Genomic DNA, 18,117 nt, shown 5'->3' on the forward strand with positions numbered 1-18,117 from the left:
TAACTAAGCCGGTGTTGAATAGCCTGAAATAATGAATATTACATGCATTGACCTTATTTTGAGATAGCAATACAAAATCCAATATCCATAGTTTTTAAAAATTATTTAATTCCCCTGCAAACATTTTAAGGCTGATGTTAACATTCCATTTCACAAATGAGAAAACTGAGACAGAGCGAAGTTATAACTTGCCAGAGATATGGCTAACTAGTAAGCACCAGAACTGGGAATTAACACCAGGTCTCTTACTAGAACTCCCTGGCTGTTTCCATTACACTGCAATCTTTGCGTGAGCGCAGAGCTGAAGAGATGTTTTACCAGCTTCTCTTCAGGAAGATCATTGAGTTCCCTGACAGGACATATTATTTCTAGACCGTCTACAGCTTAGCAAGAGACACTAATAAGTGATCCCAAACGTTGGCGGCCGTGAGGTTCCACAACCTCTAAAAATTCTACAAAAGTCACCAAATAATCAGAAATGGGATCATATGACTCAAAATAGTTAACAATCAACACGCTACATATTTGTAACTGATTTAACCATCTAATCCAAACTATATAGCCAGCAGCTGAAGACAGCACCAGTAATTTAGGGCAATGGTGGTTGAGGAGTTAATATGCAGAGGCAAAATATCTTGATAAAAGAAGCTTATGCCTCCCCTTTTACCTTCCCTGGCATGAGCTCTGATGCCTTGTTAAGTGACTGGCCAGCTGGCTGCTAGCTTGATAAACAGAGAACCTTCGCCCACCTTGCAGGCCTTTGTGATTAGGGTCTGGCGTCTTTAAGAAGACATTCCACACAGAGACATGCCAGAAGGTGGGGGTTAAGGAAGATGAGGGAAGCAGGATTTGCTAGCTAGTGAAGACTAGGGGTGGTGAGGGGGACTGGCCAGGAAGCCTGCTGCCCCCACAAGGCAAGTTGAGCTGAGCGCAGTGGACAGGCTTTTCCTTTAAGGGAGCTCAGCATGAGTATACACACCCAAGTCTGGTCTTAGAATCTTCCTGCCTCAGGGCAGCCCCAACCACATTTCCTTTGCTCCTTGCAATTCACTCAACCTTTAATTCCTCCTGGTACCATACCAGATCTGAGATCCTCTCTGAGCTTAGCTTTGAGTCATTTTAAGTGTTCCTAACCACCTAAAATGAAGTCAAGATACCCTGCTTCTTCAGACAGATTTACAATGAGCACACTGAGAGGAATGATCTCTGTTCAGGATTGGCCTTGGATGATCCTGGAGCAGATTTAGCATTGCTTGTCAGAAATTGCTAAAATAGGTTTGCCATTTGAAGAACTAAAATTATTGCTGAGAAGTGACTGAAAGAGATGGCCATAAAATGCTTTGGATAAGAAAATTAAAGACAGAATGGAAGTCCTCTGAGAAGTCACATGATTTTCAGGGTATCATGAAGCACTTCTTTGCAGAACTCTTTTATTCTGCTTCTTCCTCCCCCAGAGACTGAGCAAATTGATGACAAGAATGTCAAAACCATAACAGGGTGTTTCAAAAAGAATTGAACATTTTAATAAATCTATGACCTAGTAATTAGATTATATGTCACCATATGGTCAAACAAATTATAATAAGATCTGTCACAATTATTTCCATCTTCTTACAAATGGTCAGTTTGTGCTAAGAGCACACATCAATTCTCTACTTTAATTCATTCCAGCCCCTTTGTAGCGCATCACCACCAATAGTCAAAAGCGTGGTAGTGATGTGGCCTTTCATTTCCTAAAGGCTGCAAGAGGTGATACAAACATGATGTTTGTGACGTATCCCCACAGGAGGAAACTGCAGAAAACTCACTGTAGTAATACATTTTTGAGAGTTTCATTTCCTTTTGAATCACTCTGCACACCTTGATTTCAGAAAACCACTTGAAAAACTCTTCCATGTTATCTTGATTAATAACACATCAAATTAATAAGACACTGAATGGAAGATGGATGAGAGTATAGCTGGAGATCCCTCATCTGGCTAAATAAAATAGTTCTTCAGTGAAAGATGTGTCCATACAACAGCCTGAAGAGGAGCTGGATGACCATGGGTGAAGATGTGGAAGGCGTGTCATTGGATCTGCTGATGACACAGACTGGGAGGGGAAACTAGAAGGACAGATGAGGAACTCCACATTAAAAATGATCATCACAGGCTCTAGCACTGGACTGAACCCACAGGATTAAGTTTAAGCATAGTGATTACAAACTGCACAAATTTGAGATGAGAGACACTAGATTTGACTGCAGTTCATGTAATCTGGAGATTTTAATTGACCGTGAAGATTTATACATACCGACATCTTGATGTAAAAGCAACATCCATTCTCCCCCCTCCTCACCCATGACAAATCCCCCAAGAATTCATCTCTGTGCAATCTTTGGCTGCCTTAAGAAAGGGGTGTGTTCAGATCACAGGAAGGGTTGATCCTCGTGTATCTGAATTGATCAACTCAAAACAGCAGTAGTGTGTAGTTCTGACACTGCCATTGACAAAGCTGATGCAGCTACAGCGGGAGAGATAGACCACACAGAGGGCCTGAAACCATGTCATTTGAAGAGGGGTTAAGGGACTGTGGCTATATCCCAAAGAAAGAAAGACTCAAAGGCTTACGTGTCCATACATTAGTACAGAACAACGATTAAGAGCGTGGGCTCTGGCTCAGTCTTTGGGTTCAGTCTTTGATGGGATCTAGCAGAGATGGGCACCAAACTGATGTTTTGTGAAGCTTCCTTCAAAGCCTCTTAAAGGAAAGGACGGGGCCATGACACATTCATCTTTGTATGTATACTGACCTCGACACATCATAGGTGTTTAATAAATGCCTTGTTTCTCCTTTATAAAGACATAATACACAAAGAACCAAGGCCTCAGAAGCAAATTACAAAGGAGGGAGATACGCACACTGGTTAACCACCTGGTAAAAACCACGAGGCAAATAACAGCATCTCAGCCTTGTCCTCCCCACAGCTGGCGATGGGCATCATGAAAATGATGTGGTGAGTTGAAATCATAGTTGCCTCCTGGTAGCTGAACAAGGAGGCAGCTTGAGTGAGAGTCAAGTGCATTTTTTTTTTAAGGAAGAAATTTGCATTTTAGATATTATGAGTTTTAGTGGGTCCAAGTCAACTCAGAGTAGAGTCACCTCTCAGTATACAGCTTTCATTTTCCTTCATCTTGGCTCTCTTTTGTTGTTTTGTTCATAAACTTCGACAGAAGCATTTTTTCTCCTGATGTCGTGGCATTGTGCTATATTGTCCCCCAATGAAAATACCTTCTATTGAAGCTTAATTAAAAAATACAGTTGTTTCCACTTCACAGCTATCAGAGAATCTCTTACAGTGTTTGTTTTCTCTTCATGTGAGATAATTTGGGGAAATGCTAGCTTCTCACTCCACAGAAGGTCACTAACTAAAATGAGATGGTTTAGTTGATAAGTATTCTTCAAGAACGTGGAGTATTCCCAAGATCCTGTCCTTGCAGGGCTCTGGGCTTTGGAAGGAAATCAAAGTCTTGTTAAAAGCTCAGCATCTAAATGTAGCCATTCAGAAAATAGCCATGAAAATTCCTTTTTTCCCCCTAAGCTATCCGTTCTTTAAAGTGTTGTGAAATGTAAAATAATTTTAAAGGCCTTACTCACTTAGCTCAAATTATAAAATACATACAATGTCAAAATGGGTTAGGGTTTAGGCATAATAGTTATCATTTGATTATTTCATATATATATATATACACACACACACACACATGCACACACACACGTCTGTCTCTCACCCTCTCTCTCTCTCTATATATATACAGGATAATACCATCTGAGAGTCAATTATATCACTGAATATTATACAAAATGCAGGAACGTATTAACGTATTTCCTTGGGAACCCTGTAGGATTTTTCTGTTTTGGTGTGTTCAGTCTATTCCTTGCCTCAATAAAGGCACTGACCCCAAGGAAAACTAACAAACCAGGTTCCCAAAACAAAATTCTAAAGGTTGAGAAGTCAAGGCAAGGACAAACTGAGATGCTTAGATATGGAGGTAGGCAGATGATCAAGAAGAAGAAGTCTTTGAACCAAGTTTATTTCGTGAGATGCTACTTCTGGACCTCTATAAATGAAACGTTCCCATGCCCATTTAGTCCACTTATGTAATATGTTTGTTCAATGTGCTCCCTCAGTTCGGTCATCCACAGGGAGTCAGCTGCCCTACTAGTACATGCCTAAAACCTTGTGGCCCAGTTAGCCTCTGCAGCCTGCACTGCCTGCTTTCTCCCTTGGTTTCCCGTACACCAGCTACCCTTGTTCTTCATCCTCTCCCAGGTCCCCGTGCCTCCTTCTCCTTCAGGGCAGTCACACAGCCTGTTCTGTCTGTCTGTCTCCACTCATCGTTTTCATCTTGGCCTGGCTAATCCTCATCCTTGAGCTCCAGCCTAAGCATCATTTTTGAAAGAATGCCTTTCCCATATTCTCACCCTGCCCCACCCTGGGTCTAGATTAGGATCCTTGGTTATAAATTCCCACAGCTTGAGAGTTGTCTTTCATGGCACTTAGACAATTGCCGCGATTCAGTTCCCTGTGTAATGACTTGTTTGTTGTCTGTCTCCTCTACTAGACGGTAAACCCCATTAAGGCAGGAGCAGTGCTGACACTTAGCGAGATGGTGCCCGGCACATGGTAGTAGGGCCATGAGCACTTTTGGAACGAACGAATAGAAGGAGCCCACTGAGAATCTAAAGCTACTTGCACCTCATTTCCATCCACTTGGGTGGTGCCTGACTGGAAAATTTTGGCCTGAAGTTTATTTAAGAAGGTGTCTGAACCCCTAACGCCCTTCTCTCTGCCCTCCCCCGTGCCCTCTTCCTCCGCAACACACACACCCCAGAGAGTCTGTGAAAACTGCCAATAAAGATACTGCTTTTTACCGCAGAATCTTGTCACATATCCTGAAATTTTATAGATAATATATACTTCTAGTTTTACCCCAGTGGTTACCAGAAAGGAGAGTTGTTCTTAATGAAACTTTAATGCTCTTGCCCTTCCCATTACCGGATGATTGGTAAGAATAATGATCGAGTAAGAGAGAATCAGAAAAACAAATGGTCATAAATTAAATCCTACTATGATCTAATTCTACTGAGATTCTTCTTTTCAAAATACAAACATCTCTGTCTAAGTTCTCCACTCGAACCCAAAGGTGCATTTTTCATTCAGCTCAGCACACACCTTAGGGAAAGTTATAGCTCTAAATCATGCAACTAACTAATTTCCACATTTCTTCTGATAAACTGAAGTGCATCTGGTACCACCCTCTGACTTTCTGCAGAATTTACAAGATAAAGAAAATATTAAAAATCTAAAGAAAAAGAAAAACATTTGCATTTCTAAAAGGCAATCTTTTAGAAACACTACCTCAGGAGAAAATATAATATGTTTGACTTAATGCTGTCTGTAGTAAAATGACCACAGGGACAGGTCCAAATGGTTTATTAAGTAAGAAAGATTGAACATATGAAAAATTATTCTCTCCCTGAATATTTCTAACCCACACATGTAATTTATATCATGGCAAAATTCAACACAAAAGTTCTATTGTGTTTTGCAAAATAACCTGCAAACATGCTTAATTAGGATGCAAGCTGAAAGCACAGTTTAATACTGTTGACAGCCATGAGCTTTAGATAACGATTTCTACTATTATTATTATTTTACTTAGGGAAACATATGAAAAGCAGTAAATATGGAACTAGAAGACAAAGTTATTAAAGACATGTAGCATTTTAATCTTATGATTCTCATTTGTGTGTCAACATTGCAAATAATATGCTCCGCACATCCCCAGCTTGGAATGGGAATAAAAGAAATTGTTTTTGCAATGAAAGCTTACTCCCACGGATATTTGAAAAAGATGTCAGCATTTAAGTTAATCAATATCTGTTTCCAGTGGGCTTTACTTTGAGAAGTGATGGCCTCTTTCTAGGGAGAAGGGATAATTCTTTATACTGACATTCCATTCCATTTACTGCAAGATGTAAATGAATGCCTCCATTAAATGAATTCCATGGTCAGTTAATATCCAAAGCAGTCTTTTCTCTATAGTAGCCACTTATTTTCCATTCAATTGGAACAACTAGATCTTAAAAATAAAGCTGGAAAAAATATAACATAGGGCAACATTTTCAAACTGGTAATTCCTAGTTTTTCCAGGGCTGTGCCTTATAATCCTGTGTTTTTATGGATTTTAGATGAAGGATGTGAAAAGGGAGGTCCAGGTTTCAGGCCTGAATGAGGCAGATGAGGAATATGATTATCTGGATATTCTAGCTATTTCACTTATTTAAATTTTAGGAACCATTTTTAAGAGATAACTTATGTATGACAAGATACAAGGTAAAATGTAGAGTTACAGCATTACAGAGTACAGAGGAGAGAGTCCCGGCCTCTGGCCTTTTCCCTCCCCCTGCTGTATGACCTCAGATAAATTACTTTGGTAACTTTCAGCTCGGGGCCTTAACTTTCCATTTGGTTTCCTTATCTGAAAATGACAGTTATTGTGATAAGGACCAGGCAAAATCATGGAGTCTACAAAAATGCTTTTAATAGTATGAAATGGTGCAGAAAGTCAGGATATTTCTGTGACAACTTGAAAAATATATCTATCAGAGGTCACCAATCTGAAGAGTTGAAGTTAAAAACTTTAGGGGCGGATATGTGACCCGGGTTATCTGGGCTTACTATTTCGAGTTCTTATTTTGCCTCTGTTCACATAGCCCTAGAGTTGAGTAAAATGTAAAAAAGGTAACTAGGTATTCTATTTTATGAGGTTCTGTTCAATTTTTCACTGACTTATTTCCTACTGTAAAATTAATACGTGCTTAATGTAGAAGCTGCCCACAGCTTAGAACGGCACAAAGAAGTACTTCCCTCCACTGCCTCCCGTGCTGCGCGCTACCGCCTGCTCTCCCTCTCCCTCCGCCCCACCTCTCTCCCTCTCTCTCCTCTTTCTCTCTCTCTCTCTCTCTCTCTCTCACACACACACACACACACACAGAGGACTCCCCATTTCCACTCCCCAGAGATAACCACTATGGACAGTCTGTTGTAAAATCAAATACTTTGAAAATGGAAAACATTGCAAAACAATTTATGGATTTAAAAAATACATTAAATTAAAGAAGAATCTAGAATTATTCCATGCCAGTCAGAGTGGGTGAAATCTCAAATTCCCTCAGAACAACAGACTGACCAATTGCTGGGTAAGGGAACTCAAACGAGAACGCTGTAAACAAACTGTCCAAAGCGCACGGTCAGAGACAGCCTACAGCAAAGATGGAAGGGAGCCTTCAAGAACACCACCTCCTCCTCGTGTTTACCAACTTGATGACGTTTTTCAACATGTTTTAATGATTATCATACCTTCCCCTTCACAAAGGATTGATTTATTATGGTTTAGATTTAAAGAAACTGGTTTTCCAGTTTTGAATCAAGCTTAGATTACAGAACACACAAAATCAATGACTTTGTTCTAGGCAAGAAAAAAACCAGTCTTCATTTAAGCGCAAAAGGAGCAGTCCTGGGGAAAAATTCTTCATGTAGTTCTACATGCTCACTATTTCTACTGCCCTCCTCGGCGCCTCTACTCCTTCCCCCAGCGCTGTCGCCAGCAGCACCATCCCACTGAACACTTCTATGGCACCTTAAAACTCACCAACAACGTCACACATTATTTGCTTTAATCCTCCAAACAAGTTTGTCAGGTAGAAAGAACAGTCTTAGCTTTTCAATTTACAGATAAAAAACACTGAAGCTCAGAGCAGTGAGGTGATTGGCTCAAGATCATTCACCCAGTGCAGGCATACTTGCCCAGGTCTACCGATGACTTCTCAACGTCTATCCAACCCAGATCCCTCTCTCAAGCTCCAGGACCCACATCCAGTCACTGACCCAGCACCTGCACTTTAGAGTTCCAATGCGGTTAAACTCTGTTTCCAGGCTGAGCCCATAATATTCTCCCATAAACTTGTTTCTCTTTCAGTGGTTTTCTCTCTCTGTGAGTGGCACCATGATCCTTTCCATTGTTCAAGCGCAAAACCTAGACATCATCGCTACTCACCACCCCTTTTCTCCACACGCGTACATACTCCATCACCACATCCTATAGATTTTGCCTTCTGAAGGTTTCTCAAATCTGTCCACTTCTCCTTATCTCCACCATGAACACTGTAGTCCAAGACCCCAGCATCTCACATCGAAATCATTTCCATGTTACTCTCTGCCTTCCCTTACCACGCCCACTCCATGCATTCTCCACTCTGCAGCCAGAGTGACCAGGTAATTCCTCTGCTTACAATGTTTTGTTGGCTTCCCAGTGCTCTTCAGATAAAGATAAGAATCTTTCGTGTGGCCTATAAAGGGCCAGTATGATCTGATCCCTGTAAACTGGCAAGAGAAATGAGCTCTTTCCATAGTTTCAGGATACCATGATGCCTTTTAAAAAATAAATGAATATTTAAGCTTCTGAGTTTTTAAATAATGCATAACATTTAATAGCTTAAATGCATTGATTAATCGTAGAATGAAGTTTGCACTTGCGGGTGTTTTTAAATGTGAGTAACATATGACCATATATAAGTCTTTCTGAATTTCTTTCTTAAATATAACTGAATTCATTTTATCAAAATAACTTTTGAATTAAAATCCATGCACAAATATATATAATAAAACATATACTATTTATACAATTTTAGAACTCATTTCACAGTGTGTAATTTCTGTCTCAAGCCCTTGGACGGCTGGAGGAATGGAGGCACGGACACTCCCCCATGGTGTAGGGATTACTCATCTCAGAGTCTACAAAACAGGGTCAGCTTCATGGGTGTGTGACTTGTGCAGTCACCCAGGGCCTGCACTTAGAAGAGCCCCATGCTTGGTTTATTGCTCTACTTTTCAGTCTTGAAATTCGTGATTTTTGAACAAGTGTCCTCACATTTTCATTTTTCCCTGGGCCCCACAAATTATTTAGCCCATTCCTGCTAAAAAGAATCTCAAAGTATTAAGAGTTGAACTCTCTCATGTCATCGAGGACCAAAGTGTTCATTGCACCCTATTTCTGTATTTCATGAACTCAGCAGAAGGAGAGCTCTGAGGACCACCAAAGTCAGAACTGCTAATCAATGGGAGGAGCTATAGAGACTGCGGCCAATCATAGATTTCAGGACAACAAAACATAAGCTCTACTCAATAAATGAGATTTCCAAATGCAGTGAAAACTGATTAACAACTTTGGCCAGTCAACGAGGCAATGCCGACAGATGGTTAATGTGGAACATGTCGTGGATTTAGCTGTTACTTGAGATAAACCCTGGCCGAGAGTATGGGAGATAGCTGGGCAAAGGCAGATAAAAGTGACTTTACTGAATAGTCTGGTAATAGCCACATTAGGAATATTTTTATGATTTATAGAAAGTCCTTCAATACTTTTATACCAAGCAAAAGGAAGAACTGAACCCCTATGGGAAACCGTCTGCATGTGAAAAATGTTTCCCGAGCTGGTGCTTCCAGGATTGCAATTTTCATTGAAAGCAAGCAATATGATGGTGGGGGAAAATTCTGTGATGCTATAGCTTGAAAGATGCTTATTTTAAAGCATATCATGTGCTACTTTTATCTTGTAGAAGTTGAAAGGCTGCTAATATCTGTAAGTTACCATTAAAAATATACATGTAATTATTATTTTGCACTAAAAGCAAATGATCCTAGAAGAGTTGATTTACTACTTACCGTAATTAACATAGGTAAATTAAAAAATTAATATCTAGGTAAAATTTAAGTTTTAGGCTGACAATTTTTCCCCATGAGCTCAAAATTTATTCAGAATACAACTTTTTGGAGAAAGTTATGCTTCTAAGATAAAATTAAGTGATAATATAGTTTCTAGAAATTCCTATTAGTGATCAACGGGAAGCATGCAGGTGTAATGGTGCATATTTCAAGAAGATACATTTCGGTGTCAGACTTGGGTTCAAGTCTCTACTTTGCTATTAACTATGTGACAATTTTCTTGATCTTCCTAAGCCTCAGTTTCCAAATTTAAATAGGGATAACAAAACTCAGTGCATAAGGCTGATGTGAGGATCAAATTAGATAACAGATGTAAGTGTTCAGCACAGTGACCGGGACATGCTAACCACTCTACAAGCATAGTTATCATCGATAAGACTTTTCCTCCAGGATCTTAATCTATTAAATAGTTACCTTATTGACAGGAAGAATGTTTTTGACATTGTGGTAGAAGCCAAAATAAACCATGTTGAAAACCCCATGACGTCCCAAAGTCGCTGTAAATCCTTTGTTGAGGCCCTGGAGCCCCAAGCCTTCCTTCTTAATGATGTGTCTTGCATAACTCATGGTAGATGGTTGCTGCAGGAGAGAGAAGCAGAGCCAGAGAGATCATCTTTGCGACTGTGAAACAGAGCAAATTGCCGTTTTAACTTTCCTTCAAGCCAGAATTATTAGGGACTTTTTTTTCCCCAAACATGAATAATCATGCCCACATCCGTGCTTTTTAAAATTAGAAAACCCAAAAAGTAAACAAAATTGCATGCATAACAATGGGCCTTAAAGGGAAGATTGTTGGCAAAGGAAAAACATCTTTGGTGGAATCAGTGAAACTAATGTCATGTAATAACTATCACCACTTTCAACATGTAAACAGTTGTATCCAATTCTGGGTGAGCCACACTAATGGAGAGGATTAGCCATATAGATAAGCTGGTAATCCATAACTGAGCATAATCCAAAAGGAATTTATATTAGGCTCCTGAATCCGGCACATTTACAGACTCAATTATGTTTTTCTAAAGTGACTGTTACAACTAGTGTTGATTCCATTGCCTCAATAGTTTAAACTGGTGCTAGGTTGGAAATTAGCCATGGATAAATAGCAGCTGCTTGTGGACGTCCTCAAGAAGGTGGGCAATCAGTATGCGTATCACTTGCTGTGATAAACGATAAATCAGTGTTGGGAGTACTGGGTTACGTTTACTTTGTTCCTTTCCAATCCTCTGATTGATTACCCAAGGTTGAAAAACCTTGACTGCTGGAATCCAGTCTGTTGCTACTTTTGAAACATGCTAAAGAGCTCACTGTAGTTTGCTCTGAGGTTCATAATTCATTACAATACAATTACAACAATTCACGAGGGTTTTTAAAAAAGGTTGAGTGATTATTTCCTTTTTGGAGGTACAGCATGAAGGATATCTCTCCCTCTTAATTTTTGACTGAATAGTAAACAGGGGGAAATGTTTAGTATTTAATGTTTTTGTCCCCACAGAGGCAAGCACTGACATGACTCTTGTTTGGCATTTCACAGGAGCAGGTTGCTGGAGTGGTCATGGCGGTCAGATGTGCTTTCTGAGTCAAAGTGTTTTATCATGTGCAATTAGGGCTGCGTCAGCAGAACAGAATAGAACAAATCCAATCAAGGCTTTCATCCAACTGTATTTATAGCTATGTAATTAACATGATACATTTAAATGAACTTGTTTATATAGTAAATCCTATAGTTTTTGCTGATAAACGTTTTAAAACTCTAGCTACAATTTTACACTCAACTTCATCTTTTCATTGAAGAGGATTAATTATAATAAATTGTATTAAGCTTAAGGAAACCCTTTTTTGTAACACGAAAAAAACATGTGAGAATTTATCTTAAAACAGTAAAAGACATTTCATATAGGAACAGCAAAAATTCTCAGAAGGTTCAAGTTCACTCTGTTCTACAAATGAGATGTTTTTGTTTGTGTTCTGGCACATTGACTATCAATCCAAATTATTTATTTTTGGTTTTCAAAATAGACTCAAGACTGCTTGAGCAGAAGTTCGTTTCTGCTGGGAAGACTCTGGAAGTGCTGAGCAAACTGCCTGGGTGCTGCTCTCTTGCTGGGGAAGGCAGCCTGGAGGGCAGAGGAATGGAGAGGAGGTGGCATTCCTTCCAGGGATGGAAGGACAGGCAGCAGTGTGGCTGCCAGGTCCAGGGCGACCACCATTGGTACCTCCTGCACCAGCCCAAGCTCTCTCTTTGTTCTCACCTGCTCTGAGGCCCTGAGGGCAAGAGGGACAGGGAATTCAGAGGCCATCTAGATTCTACAGCAGTGGAGGAACCAACAGCTTCAAATCAAAGTGCAGATTTACATGGCTTTCCCTTAATAAAGCACATCTAAAGAGTTTCTATTGTTTAAAAATCCTAGTGTGCTAAGTCATCAGAATTAAAAGAGAGGACTTCTACTAGCCCTTGGTGAGGATCAACAAATATTCAAATGACATTTACTGAGGCCTACTGCCGGATGTTCCCTGGCTTGGGTGTTAGGTGAGTACAAAGAAGCGTAACGCATGGATTTTGAACTCAAGTGCTTTGCTGAGTTTGAACTCTACTTGTGCATAATTACATAACTCAGAGGGTAGCATGTAGTTAGAAATAGGGGCTCACAGCCAGGCTGCCCCAGGTTTGAGTCTCAGCAATACCACTTGCTGGCTTGGGCAAGTATTTTATCCTCTGATTTATCCTCACTTTACTCATTTGTAAAATAAGGATAATGATAGACTCTTCCTCATAGGATTGTTGTGATGATAAGTCAATGAACTGCATCCTCTGTAAGATTCACTATATAGTAGCTGTTAATAATAATGGCAATTATGCTGATAAGAATAAAATAGCAGGTAATTTCTTTGTTAGTTGAAGGCAATGACAATCAAAAGGTGGAGGATGATTGGAGGGAGAGGAAGGACGTACATAACTAGTCTCTTTCTTCTCACTCCTCTGGCTGTCTTTTCCTTTTCCCAGAGCCCTGGATCCTTGTGACAAAGTCCAAGAGAAATGTATCCAGAATACAAGATCATAGGTCTGCTTTCTCTGAGGCCCAATCAAATCCAACCCCTGGGAGAAAGATCTCCTTCCTGGGATAGTTACTCGCCCCAGGGGCTCTTTTCTCGGGAGCGGTAGATCCTGTAAATTGGCCTCTTCCCTATCCCTTGGTAAGCATCCTTGGTAAGAACTCTCCACTTGATGAGTCTATGGACTGTAGAAGCATGGTCACACTGGAGCAAAAGCTGGGAATGGAGAAGCACACTAACTGGGCCTCCACCTCACACAGTTTACAGCCTAGAGAGCACGTACGTATGTTACCAGGTACCTGGAACACAGCGAATGCTCACTGATGTTAGCCACTACCACAGATCCTTGGTAGTTTACATAGATCATCTTATTTAATCCTCTCAACAACTGTGCGAGATAGATATTATTATTACCCCCATTTGACAGATGAGGAAACTGAGGTTAGGTTACTTGCCCAAGATCACAGAGTACGTGGTAGTGCCAGAGCTCAATCTGAGGCCGCTCAGACTCCAAGTTCATATTTTTATGCTCTGTCTGGTTCTGCCATCCTAACTTATCTAACTGCTTCTCTCAGCAACCCTGTAAGGTGGCGGAAGGTATACGTTCATTTTGCAGGTGAGGAAACTAAGGATTGTTAAGTAAGTATTCCTAAGGCAAAAACACTGATAAATGGCCTAACCACAATTCTGCATCTAATCCAGTGTTTGTTCTCATTCTTGTAGACTCATTCTTGTTATACACGTGAAGCAAGATTTTCAGAGTTTGATGATCCAGCTGATACAGGTGACACACATTACTAACACAAATATAGTTTTCTGACTTGGGGCCTTGAGCTAAAGAAAAACCTGAACTCTAATTCCCATTAAAATTTGAAGTGTGGTTTTTGCTTCATTCAGCGACTTTGTATCACACAAATGTAAGCAAATCCTTAATTAGAAAGGCAAAACATGACTTCCACTAGGATGCTTAAATAGGAAAATACAGAATCATTTTGACTAGATCTCTGTAAACACAAGGAATTTTACTAAACTTATTTGATTACTGGGCTTCCATTTCCAAACAAAATGGTGACTGATTAGCATCATCAACCAAACGATTCCGATACTATCCAACCCAGCAGGTCACCCACCAGTTCGGTTTCCTTCCAATATTTAGATTCACTCCAATTTTCATATTTAGTTACCAATTGTGGGCCAAATTGCCTTCTAACTTTCCTAGATATACTTTCATTGACTGCACCAGAGCTGCAAGCATGGAAGAATAAGTGGATCAGAATGAAGCTAATAATGTCATATCACACTGCTCTCTTCATTTGTTTATAGAAATACTCAGTTCACGGGTACCAGCCAGAAGTGTTTCCATTTGAAGGAACTGAAAGTCTTCTTTAATTTTGATTTCAGTTATTGCCAACTGCTAATTCTGGGAACTCCCTGTTCTTTCACACATTCATTTATTCAACAAGCATGTATCAGGTGCCTCCTAGGTGCCATCCACTGTGCTAAATGTCTAGTACAGTACTTTGCTCGTATTCTAGAAACTTAACAAATATTTTCACTTCAATTTTTATTTGGAGGGATATGCTAATTTTTATATCTACGCATGAGAACATTCCCTGATGGTTATGAAATATGGAATTAAATTTCTGTTTTGAAAGTCCTTAAAGGCTTAATTAAAAGAGAAGATCCTTTGCTTACACATGCTCCCAGGCATCACTCTGGGGCACTGATTACTTACTCTCTGAGAGCCCAGTATTACCAACAAATCACTGAGATGATTACGGCAGCCTGAGCTATTTTTTCTGGAGTTCTCCCATCCAACTACTGACCGTAGCTGGCTCTGATTAGCTTGTGAGATCACAGATAGAGGTTTTAGGCAGCAGGCATTGTTCCCTGGGTAAATAGCTATCGGAGTATGGCCAACAGGTACAGGCATGGGTTGTGTGTCAGTGGATTTCCTCCATCTGGAAAGCCCGAGAAGAGCTCTAGGCACATCCTGTCAAAAGGGAGCACGCTCCACATACGTTTGTTTACTTGCTTCCTAAGGCAAGGTGAACTTTGTTGCATTTTAGAGCCAATGGAATAAGGGTGTTGAGCTAGTTTTATCACATGGCTGGAAAGCAAACCAGGTGAGACCTTTATACAATGGAGTAAGTGTCCACACCTGGGCCTTCAGGAAAAGACTACGTTGTTAAAAAAGAGGAGACCCAGTTGCTACATTTAGGTAGGAAAATAGCCTTGCTCTTCAGGAGACAGAAGATAACTTATGCTTTTCTTTACTCAAATGAAGTCTTGAAGCATTTTCATAAATTTGAAAAAAAAGAAAAGCAAAGAAAAACCTGCCTTTTATTTGAGAACAAAACATAAGTGAAAAAGGAGGAATCAGGCTCAAAATCCCACAGTCACACTTTACCTTTAGCTTAGGTATTTCCCTAATTCATCATTACAGTTTATTTGAATAAGGCCTGATTATGGACAGAAAGACCCAAAATGTAATTATATTCTATAAGAGTTTATGTTTGATGAACAGACCTATTTTAAACCATTCTGTGAATGGAGAATAATTTGCTGTAGATACACCCTCCCAGACGCTGAGCCACAGAGCTATGTCAACACAAAGTGCTGCCCAGTTACTGCCCCTGGAGGGACATGGGGCCCTCCAGGTGACAAGAGGCTGACACTGTGCCTTGCCCCTGCACTGTTGGCAGAGCATGAAGGACAGTGACTGATCAGAGGAGACTGGCAACATTGAAGGAGCCTTTGCTTTTCCATGGTTCCTGAAACACTTTAGATTGTCCTTTAAGCTTCTTAATTACCCACATTTCTTTATCCCAATGAAAGCAGTGTGGTTGATTCAAAAGAGACCTTTATGTTAATACCAAGTTCCTTAAAGCTACTAACTTCATTAGGCTTTATTTTCCCCTATCTATAGAAGAGAGATAAGCCACCCACCTTATAGGGATAATGGGAGCATGTGAAATATCAAGCCTGCCTGAGCACTAGAAAAAGGGCAAGGATGCGCAGTAGCTACCAGAGCCATGGGATTAGAGGGAGGTGTCGGCAGAAATCATCCATTATTTTTGCTTTATATCGCTCTGTATTACTTGATTTGTGAAAAAAACCTGCCATGTATTACTTTCGTAATTTAAAAAATTATATAAATTATTTAAAAAGTCAAATAAAGGAAAAAAGCATGTAAGGCATTTTGCACAATATCTGGCCTATAGTAGATGTGCTGTAAATGGTAGCTATTATCATTACTTCAAAGTCTCAGTTCTAAAAGCAAAAATCTAGAGTTCCTGGCTCAGCTGAAGGAAGACTGAAGTCGATTTTCTGTAAATGATGATAGAGAAGCAGCTTGGCTGCTGCCTTAGGCATTGTTGAAAGATAACCATAGGAATGGATTCATACACATAATTCACTTTTCTGCCCAGAAGAATCACAGACTGGAAAGAAATAATTTATGTACTGAACAGTTTCCAGGCAGGGTTTCACATAGTAATGCAGGAAAAATTTGAACTTACCTCACTACATCATCATGAAGGTTGACATGCCCTTGAAGCTGGCCTCTCACACTATCTATAAACAGAGCCACACACTCACTCTCTATATAACTCAACTTCTCTCTTTCTTGAAAGAGATGATCACAAAATACAGTCCTTCTACTCACTTTATGTTGACTCCACGGAATAGAACTAAGTTGAAACATTTGTTAATTACCTATAGAGAAAATAATCACTAAGCTTTGTGACATCATATATGATCTATCTAATTGGTCTCTATTAGATTTATTAAGTTCCCAAGACAAAGTGTGTTGAACTGTATTTAGTGGTGTTATCCAAAACCAGAATCAAAACCTGAATTAATTTTTTAAAAACCTGATTTTTAAAGATTCTATCATCAATGACACATTTGCTATCTCTTCATTGATCCTTAACAGTATAATCATAGAGCATAGATAGAAGACTAATTATTCCTTTCTTGGGCTGAACATCTTTCAAGACTAAATAGAGGGTGAAATAGACTTTTGCAATTTCCTAAAGGTTTATTTTCATTTTTGAGGGTGAGAATGATTCTGTTCATATGTAATGCAGATAAAAACGACAGAGTGAAAGGGAAACCTGTGCCCCATCCACACATCAGAGGAAAATCCTACAGACCTCAAGGGGAGGAAAACATAACCCGTTAGCCAAATTATAACTTTGAAGTAGATTTCAAAGTGGAGAGAGAAACTGGGAAACAATTCATACAAGATTTTGCTCCTGGGGAGAAATTCACATTTTCCAGGCTAGCAGAGGGCATGCCAGTCAAACACTATTTGGCTTAGCAGAATTGATAGGGGACTTCTAGTTCTTACAAGTATACAGATAAAAAAACGATGCACCTACTTAGAGGGGAGAAAGGTCCTAAAAGGACAACAAGCTACAAATTCACACTTCTGGCAAGGCTGGATGTGCAAACCATCGCCAATAGAAAACTCTTCGGGCAAGCCTAGTACTAAGTCAAAGGGACTACAAACCAGAACAACACTTTGCTTGGGGTTAGTTTGAAGGACGGGGGGAAATTTGGGTCTATCCTGATTTTATCTAAACATGTTTTTACACCCACTGAACCAAACCAGAGCATGACAAAGCTGTGATTACTTTGCTCCCCACAGAAGGTCAAGCATATTTAAATTAGAGACCGGTTTTCTTTATTCACTGTGAATTTTAAGATGCTGGCCAAGATTCTGGTATTGGAATGGGAGGAAGTGTGGCAGGGATTATAGTCTTTGACTGATATAGTGGTAATTTAAAAAGTGAAGGCGAGACAAGCACACCTATTGAAATACTTTATACAGAAGCTGGAAGGGTATGAGGGAAGTATCAGAAACCAAATTAACCACAGTTTCCTTTAAATTTCCAGAATAGTTTATGGCTGTACTGGGTGGGAAGGCATATTTTATGGGTAACATACTTCTGACTGGCTAGAGAATCAGTCCGAGACCACAGAGGAGAGAACCTAGGCAGCTGAAGCCAGCAGAGTACCTGCCATTCATGGGGAATCCTGGTGGGAATTGCACTCAGTTTCAAGAACATAACAGATGCAGCCTCTGCTCTCAGCCACCACTGCCCTTGGACTGCAGCTAGAGAGGCCCCTGTCCTAGACCCTATCCTTCAGAGGGCCCCATTCTGCCCCATTGCCAGCCATGCCCTCTGCACAGGGCCAGGGGGACATCTATCTCCATCTCACAACCT

At 40.1% G+C, this 18,117-nt stretch overlaps 1 protein-coding gene across 1 annotated transcript in view; it reads right to left on the bottom strand.

The window, feature by feature from the left end:
- Nucleotides 1-18,117, bottom strand: part of SLC25A21 (solute carrier family 25 member 21) — a 438,774-nt gene that overhangs the window by 15,844 nt on the left and 404,813 nt on the right. Inside the window, exon 9 of the mRNA XM_014734192.3 lies at nucleotides 10,247-10,411. Within this exon, the coding sequence (XP_014589678.1) occupies nucleotides 10,247-10,411 (165 nt within the window). The remainder of the gene's footprint in view (nucleotides 1-10,246; nucleotides 10,412-18,117) is intronic.

The sequence above is a fragment of the Equus caballus genome, chromosome 1 (genome assembly GCF_041296265.1).
Source record: "Equus caballus isolate H_3958 breed thoroughbred chromosome 1, TB-T2T, whole genome shotgun sequence".
Classification (NCBI taxonomy): Eukaryota; Metazoa; Chordata; class Mammalia; order Perissodactyla; family Equidae; genus Equus; species Equus caballus.